The sequence below is a fragment of the Egretta garzetta genome, unplaced genomic scaffold (assembly GCF_000687185.1).
Source record: "Egretta garzetta isolate BGI_Z169 unplaced genomic scaffold, ASM68718v1 scaffold133, whole genome shotgun sequence".
NCBI classification, from domain to species: Eukaryota; Metazoa; Chordata; class Aves; order Pelecaniformes; family Ardeidae; genus Egretta; species Egretta garzetta.
Genome location: NW_009259111.1, coordinates 2,287,646 through 2,296,248, shown reverse-complemented (window position 1 = coordinate 2,296,248; position 8,603 = coordinate 2,287,646). Strand labels below are relative to the sequence as shown.

At 42.1% G+C, this 8,603-nt stretch overlaps 1 protein-coding gene across 4 annotated transcripts in view; it reads right to left on the bottom strand.

The window, feature by feature from the left end:
* Nucleotides 1-8,603, bottom strand: part of CALCA (calcitonin related polypeptide alpha) — a 17,448-nt gene that overhangs the window by 7,023 nt on the left and 1,822 nt on the right. For 2 of the 4 annotated variants that reach the window (XM_035891020.1, XM_035891021.1), the window contains exons 2-3: nt 7,453-7,598; nt 5,584-5,845 (exon numbers count right to left, since the gene is read on the bottom strand). In XM_035891020.1, the coding sequence (XP_035746913.1) occupies nt 5,584-5,845; nt 7,453-7,552 (362 nt within the window). In that variant the 5' untranslated portion in view covers nt 7,553-7,598. The remainder of the gene's footprint in view (nt 1-5,583; nt 5,846-7,452; nt 7,599-8,603) is intronic. The other 2 variants (XM_035891022.1, XM_035891023.1) reach the window with 2 other exon arrangements.

The following is an 8,603-nucleotide window of genomic DNA, read 5'->3' as shown; positions in this document are numbered from 1 at the left end:
CCGGCAAACGTAAAATTTCGTTTTAAACAGCAGCTCCGTCACGCGTGTGCTCATCACGGGAATTCCCCCACCCCACCCCCGGAGAAAGAGTTTTAAGTATTTGATTTCAAATCTCTTCCGTTTCTCCTACTTTCTGATTTTTAAGCTCGTTTTCCCGAGGTCGCGTTTACAAACGTTAGGTAGCACCTAAAGAAACGGCTCAGCATCACTTTGGCTGTTTTGACGTGACTTGTACAGCTTCACCACCGAAATAAAGTGTAGGAACTTAACTGCCCGGGCTCCCAATCAGACGTTTCTCTCTCTCCCTAATCCCACTGTTCCCTTCCTCCTCTTAAGTTAACAGTTAATCGTTCACATTTGCTTTGGGGATTTATTTACTCCTTGTCCGCATAGAATATTGCCATTTTAACCTTAAAAAATCCAGACTCTGTTGGAAATAGCGTATTTCAGTTCTTCAGGGAGGAAAAAGTTGTATTTCATCTTGTGGTTGATTCCAGTCAGTCCAAGCCCGGCTCTTGCCAGCGCGACTCAGCCTCGGGCTGGAGCCTGTCGGGTGCAGTGATTACAGGACTTCAGATGCCAACATTTCTACTTTAAGCTTTCACAGGAAGAAACGTAAATTTAAAGCAACAGGTATGAATGCCAATGGATCTACTTTTGTGCACGTATAGATGAAATAGTACTTGGATGTTGGCAGGCGCTTTGCCTGCTCCTTGCCAGAGCTAATGGAGGGACTCCCAGCTGGAACGCTTGTCCTATTTTTTCCCCTCAGCTATACGTCATCTGGTCTTACCAGATACATTTTCCTTCTGCAAACCTCTCTTCTCTTGTACATAAGTTAGAGAAGAGAGTTTATCCAGTACAAAGAAGTCCAAAGACCAGTTTGTCTATTTTTGAAGCTGTTAAAAAAGATACGGGATAATGGTCTCCTGTTGCTAGATAAATCCAAAACTAGAAGTTAAGTATTCATGGAAAAACTAGCACAGCGGGGTAGTTCTGAGCAGTGCGCTAGGAAGGGAAGACATTTACTGAAACTATCTGTTCCGAGGAACTTGTTCTGCTTTTTTTCAGTGCCTGATAATGTATCAGGTAAAATAGTGGGTATAGGTTCAAAGCACATGAAATGAAGAGCTACAGATAGACTGGATTTATTTTTTTTTTTGTTTTAAGAAATCAGATGATCTAATGCAACCTGCAGGTCCAAGTAAGTGGAATTTCCTCTTTAAAGAAATTCATTTAAATTTGTAGGGAGTAAGAAAAACCTGTCCTATTTTAAAGTGACTTCTTCTCTACACTAGATACAACTTCTTACAATCTTCTACTGTTTGGTATTATTTAACCAATACATTTTGAAGTGCAACCGTTTTTTCTACTGTAATATTGCCATTATGTCAAGAAGCCATAGACACTGCAGTGAGGCTCTTAAATGTTACCAGCCAACATGCTGTTAAACAGAAGTGTCACATTTATATATTATATTGAGATTTTTGTTCAATAATAAAATGTAATTCTTCCAGATAGACAAGACTGTGAGCTGCACCGACAAAATTTCCATTCCCAAGAATGGTTCATATCTGACAGGAGAGGACCCTAACAAAAGGAAAGGGTAGGCAGTGATGACGCTGTCATCCACAGACATGGTAAGTTCTTCACGAGGGAGGTGAGCATGACTGAGCTCTCTGCTCTCTCTAAGCTTGCTCTTCACAGCACCTAATTGTGCAGATAAGGACAATTTGTGATAAAACCAGCTGTAAAAATTGCATGGGTCTTTCTTCATGAAGAGAAGCCAGGGAGTTACTTATCTGTGTTTCTAGTGGATGCCTAGTCTATCTAATTCAGGATCCTGTCTCCATGGCCGGCCAGAAACCACTGCCACCTAAGAAGACTCTGCAAGCCCCATGGGGGGAAAGTGAGCACTACTGAGCTCCTGTGAAAGCATCTTTCCAACATTTCATTGTCATTTCTTCTGAAGAAAATGATACAAGCTAAGCCAGAGTTAACAACATCGTGCCGCTGTAAAAGCAATCTGTATATTAACAGGAGTGTGGTGTTTAAGGCCCAAGAGGTAATCCTTACAACTCTCCTTGTTGCTGGTAAGATCTAGATCTCCTAGTGTACTCTGTTTGGGGCAGCATGCCATACCTCAAAAAGTCTTGGGCAAGGCGGAGAAAGTCCAGAAAAATACCAGTAAGAGTTATCAGAGATCCCATAACAGGATTTAGCAGAACAGACTCGAAGACTGGGGAAACAGAAGGAGAGACCATGGAGAAATGTGATAACAAAAATATAAATACTTGCCATGAAGCTGTAAGAACCTACACTCTGGTACTATATGCTTAAAAGGCAACAAAGGAGATGCCACACATTAGAAAGAGCTTTCTACAATGGAGGTTAATGACATCTAAGAATAGGCTGTGTTGCAGTTATGCCGTAGCTTTCACTGGAGGGTTTTATGGCATGGTAGTCTAACGTCTGTCAGGAATGACACGTAGAGTTGATATGCTCTCAGGAGGAACACAATCAACTAAATATGCTCTCTTCGTATCTTTCACCTCCAGTTTCTGTGATTCTGTAATTATAACAGCTAGAGACTGGCTTAAACTCTGAAATGTTAACACCTTGCCTAGAATCCAAACTTTTGTTAGCATTTGCTTTTGCAAAACTTACATCCCAAATTGGTCTAATCCTTTGCTTAATTCTGCTTCCATAGCCTCCAAAAGGCCATATTCAAATTTAGAATAAGCTCACATCAAGCATATCCACACCATTAGTATTTTACCTATCCATTTTGTACTTCGGTTTGAATTTGGCCCAAAAATGAAAGCCTCTTTTTTTTAAAAAAATGCAGTACTTTCCTGAGAACCAGAACACCGATACAGAGCCCAACACTAAAGCTTTTCCTTTTTAATGGGCATTAAATCTGGATTTAGGCTGCTTCGGTGACTACTTTTGCGAAAGTGGAACTGCTGTTGAACTAATTACTGAGAAACCTATGAATCAGTCTGGAAGCAAATTTTCTTCCAAGATGCTTTAGAAAAGCTTTCGGACTGATGTATGGAAGACATTTTAAGCAGAAGATTGGCATTGCATTGTTTTAATCACACTGAAACATTCCTACTGAGCTTTTTTGCTCAGTAGGTTTTGCAGCAGTTTCCCTGTATATATTCAAAATCCAGTGTGGAATAATCTTTTAAAGCAAACTGGGCCACGCTGTCCTGCACTGAGGTTTGCTTGGCAAGGCAGATGGGGCAGACCACGAGGAAGCCGGCTATGGCTCTGTCATCTTCTGTTTAGTGTTACCGCAGCTCAGCCTCTGAGCAGGTTCATGGGGGCTCCAGCCACTATCTTCTGCTACCTGGCAACACGCTCCCACCCTCTGACAACTGGCAAAACTCAGCCGTGCTCCAGCCAGACCCGGTTCTGTCCCAGGCTGCATCTCCAGTAATTCCCTTCCAAGGGGAATCCCTCAGGAGAAACTCGCAGCTCACCAAATACAGTCAGGGACAGACTCGGAGTGTGACCAGGCTAGCACAAAGGGGATGAACTACGGAGGAAAATCTCACTCTGAAAATATTTCACAACTGGCACCTATTTCCACTTCAGCTTTATGCATTCAGCAGATAAGAGTTGAATGAACTCCTTGTCTGGAAAACAACCTCAGAACAGAAAACTAACCTTGCTAAGCAATAGCACAGTTGTAAAACTTTGATTTGATTGCTTGCACAAGCGCTATCTACATGTCATCATATGCTATACATCATCAGAGCATGTCAGCAAAAATATGGTGAGAAAATATATCCTAAGTCCTCAAGTTAATCCCATGCTTGTTCTCTGCAGGATACAAGAAGGGTGGAAGATCTCATGTCATCATTTCATTCTTTGTCTTGACAGTATTGAGGCCTGATTAAGCCACAGTGTATTTTTCTCAGTCCCCTCGAGGACCGTTCAGTTGTCCCCGCGTTGTTTGTTAGATACTACAGCCAGACATCCCTGCTGTTCCCAGTACTGCCTTCTGTGTGAGAGGACCAGCCACAATTGCTGCTCAGCTGGCTGTTTAATTGTTTGACTTGTGACAAAAGGAACTTCTGCAAAGGCAGCAATTTAGCCTGTACCTTCAGCTATATCGGGGACCAAAAAAAGCTCTCCTCTCCTTTCAGTGCTGGTAAATAGTACATGAAGGCAAAGGCTATCAAGACATAATATTTGCTAAGCTACTTACAGCAGAGTTTCTAGGAACCAATAGTCATACAAGACTATCAATTAAAAAGATAGGTTTCTAAATTTATGCATAAAATTTACCTAAGTATACTCTGAAAGAGACAGCAAATAAAATACACCAGAACTATTTCTGAAGTTAGAGTCTAAGCCAGTGTCATAGCTTTCTGAGTCTGCCTGACAAACATAAAATATTTAGGCACAGTAGTACTGTGATTAAGGAAAAGGGTTTTTTTTCAGCAACCGATCACCAAATTCACAAGGAAAAACATTAGATGTGGTTTTCTGTTTTAGCAAATCTATAAAGCGCCAACATCATTATAGGCTTAGCTAGGGAGGTAACTGTTACATAGAAATGGATCATTCACTATAGTGGTATAGGTGTGTAGAGAGCTATGTGAGTGCAATACGTAGCATCTGCACGTGACTCTAAACTTGTCAGTGGGCTTATAAAATTAATTTCTTCACTGAGAAGCAGGCCTATTTTACATACATCTATATAGATATCTTTCTTTCCCCGTCCTCAAAGAAAAGGAGCAAAATCTTTCCATTTCTGACTATTGAAGAAGTTGTTTTCCTGTATGACATTTTACAAATAATGGCATGACTTCTCTGGACAAGAGACATTATTATAGGAATGGAAAGCACTTTAGCCTGATAAAGCTTTACCTTGTTTTCTAGAAGTGCAGCAACAATGTCCACACTAAAGAGTAAGAAAGCTGAAGCCCGTTTCAAACTGCAGCTGAATAGAAGTCTGTGTGATATTTAATGGAACTTGGAAACTACTTAATTTTTCTCCCTAGAGTGCAATAGACTTATCATCAGGATCTTAATATTGCTACTAAAAGAACAGCCACATCTGTCAGTATATTTCTTCAAAAGTCAAAGCTATGTATATGTATGTGTCATCACTCCCCGTCAAAGAACTGCTCTCTGCTTTTCTTGAGAAGACAGGAACACCATCATTTCCTGTTACTCGATTGTCTCCAACTTCTCCTGACAGAATTTACAATGCAAAGTAATTGTAAATCTTGATGACTAGAATGTTTTAGAATTTAATAAAGATACATGCTTTAATGGGTTTCTTTACTCAGCCATCATTTTTTATAATTGAAATCAAAAAAACCTTTACTCATCCTATGAGTTTGCTCATTTGATCGTCCGTGATTAAGATGAGTAAAACCTTCCCAAAGAAGCAATTCAGCACAAGCTGCCCCCACACTTCTGAAGGAATGAAAGACAAAAAAAAAAGCATCAGTCAGAAACTGGCAAGGAATCCTGCCCTTGGATAGCCACTGGAGCCTTGCATCCCTAAACCTCCATTCTTAAGTGATTTCATCTATCCACAAGGGTTTATTTATCACTTACTTTTGACAACTTTCAGTCATATTTATCCATGCTGGTCCTTTTTGCCTCCATTTAATCATGCATTCTTTACAGGTTCTCAGATCTTTAATCTTGGCTGATTCACCACTTTTTGCATTTGGCTTGACCAAAATGGATTTCACTGTTCTGCAATCACACTCTTCGGTTTCTCTTCCTCTGTCACAGTGGATAACACCACCGTCTCTTCTCCATCGCCAAGGCTCAAACACTGCGGTAAGGTTAGTTTTGACTGTTCTCTCACCTGCTTGAAGATAACAGTCAAATCTTGTGTGCTTTTTTCCCCATACAACTCTGTTCTTTCCTTTTTAGCCAAACATTTGGGCTTTTCTTCTGTATCTTTTTTGCTCTTCTTGGGTCTTTCCTACGCTATTTTTTCCCCCTGTTTCTCCCTTGAAAATGCTTGCTGCCAAAACTGTCAATCACCTTTCTTTTCTTTCCTTACACAGATGCAGCGGAAATCACGGTCATCTAAAACTTTGAGTGCACGTGAAGTATTACACACTTAGATAACAGAACACTGAAGAAAAGCAGTAAAAATCAATCAAAGCAGTAGTGCTTCTTCCTGTTTCCTCAGACACTCTGAGAACTCTTCCAGTGTCATCTTAACAAGGGGAGGATGAGGGGAGAAAAGTACCAACCCCTTTTTTCCAAAGACAAGGGTTATGTACATAAATGCTTTACATCTTTCTAACTGAGACTGCGATAGTAACTGTATGCATACACACCATACCGTGCACCATATAATTGCATGCCGTATCTGGTATGTTAATGCTTCTACTCCCACTATAATCAACAGCAATTTCATCTTGCAAGTTAATTCTGTATAATTGTCTGTAGGCTGTGAATTAGTCTCTCTCATGCTGTTTTCAAGTGTTTTCTGACCAGCCAGTCTGTGTACCTCTATTCACCTCAATGTGCTGAGCTAAAGTCTTTCAAGACCCCGTCTTTGTTTAAATGTGTGTAAGTAATTAGGTTTAAATCTATCTGTTTGAGTTTGCACGCTTCAGCACAACTGCTTGAGCCCACTGCACGTCTTGCTTTAGTCCTCGGCCACTTCTCCTCATTCTGCCTCTGGCTGGAGCCAAGCTGAGGTCCTGAATCTCTTGCCCTCTGGTGAGAAATCTTAAGCACTGACATTGAAATACTGACATTTTTTGCAGGTATGGCCCAAGTAATTCAGTTAAAACACCAGGCAGTATCATACTGGAAGAAAGGATGAAGAAATAAATTGGAAGAAGAATGAAAAAAATAAACCTCCAGCAGTGCTCAAGCCACTTCTCTGTATTCTGACAAACCAGGTAAGATTTTGATATAGGACGCTGGCATTGACAGATGCTTTACAAGCATTTTGCAGCTAGGACAAAGAAAGATGCTGAGGCAAATAAATCTGACTACTTGCTGCATGAAGATTCACCTGAAAATCAGAGTCTCTCACTGTATTGACCCACAGAAACAAGCACAGACCCTGGTCCAGGAACCAGCTCAACCAGCCTTCAGTGCATGACAACACACGGGCATCAACAACCGCAGCTGAGAAAACTGGGTCAGCATCGTTGCACTTGCCTTCATTAAAAGTTACTGGTGTAGTGTTCTGTAATATCCGCGTGACGCTTATCTTTCCTTCTCAATCTGCCTACTGCCAATCTGCAAACGTGCGCGAGTACGTTCTTTGAATCCCATTCTCCTTTTACACTTCGTAGCCTCGTGCTCTATTCAGCAAGCACGCAGGCAACCAGTTTGATTGCCCTGAAGCCTCGCAGGTGCCTTGCAACCAGGTTGCCAGCCAAAAAGCTACGCTTTGTCACTTCCCAGCTCCCTTCCTTCTTCCCCTGTTGTACCCACAGCTCTTACCTCCTCTCTGTACTCTCAAAGCAACGGCCTCTGCTGTGTTTGAGTTCCTGACCACCTCCTTCTGAGGAACATCTGGGGCCCTCCTCAGCTTTTGTGCCATGTGCTCTCAGGTCATTTGAAGCAGAATGTCCCATCACAGGAACGTACTGAGAATTAAGCATTCAATGGTTAGATTATCAAGTATGTAGTGCTTTTTGATCAGTCAGGTTATTAATGAACTTCAGCAGCATAAATTCTTTACCAGTTTAGATCTTATCAAGATTCTTATAAATCTATGTAGAGATACTGAGTTGAATTCAACGAAAAAGAAATCTCAAGCTGGAAACACACAGCACAGAAGTTTCAACAGGGCAGGAATGTTTTTATTGCTTGTAAAACAGCAGTAGCAGAACAGCAAAACCAGTGTGAGTGGGAACACATCTGAGATCTTTATGAAGCATTTTAGCAGGATGTCACATTGCATAGCAGCACTGCTTTCTTAGCTCTGCAGAAAATTACCTTGGTCTCTTCAGCAACTCGAGCCCTCTTTCCTGAGGCGTCATCCCGCAGGGTAACAATAGCTCTTACACGGTATGTATGTGATTTCCTTGCTGCTTGGTCACATGAATTGGGGACATTTTCTTCTGTGCTTGGCTGCCCGCGAGCGCAGGGACGCCAGGCCCTTTCTGGCTGCCTGCTGCAGCACTCCAGCACTGTTGTTAGTGGGGTCAGATGACCCGAGGACAGGCTGCGCAAGACAAGGAATTACAGGGGCGACATGTGAATCGGCCACCCACCCACCCACCGGCCAGCAGAAATCTGTCAGATACAGATTCCCTGCGTAGCGGTTGGGAAGCTCAGAGAGGGAAACACAGTGGGATTTATGGGCTCAAGGCTGCTCAGACCCCAAGAGGTGCTGGGAAAGCCATCTCAAAACTGTGGATTTTTGCTTCCGCAGAAACTTAGCAACGAGCAGGTAATTGGTTGTTAGTTTTCTCAGTTGTTAAGGTCAACGCGTGCAGCACAGTCAGCCGTGGTTTTTCAACGCTTCGTAAACCCGGAGGGAGCAACTTTTAATGCTGTTCCAGAAAAAAAAAAAATAAAAAAGCAAGAACGCAGCACGCGGGGGCCGAGTCCCGTTTTCTGCACTCTCGCAGGCGGGCAGCCCGCCC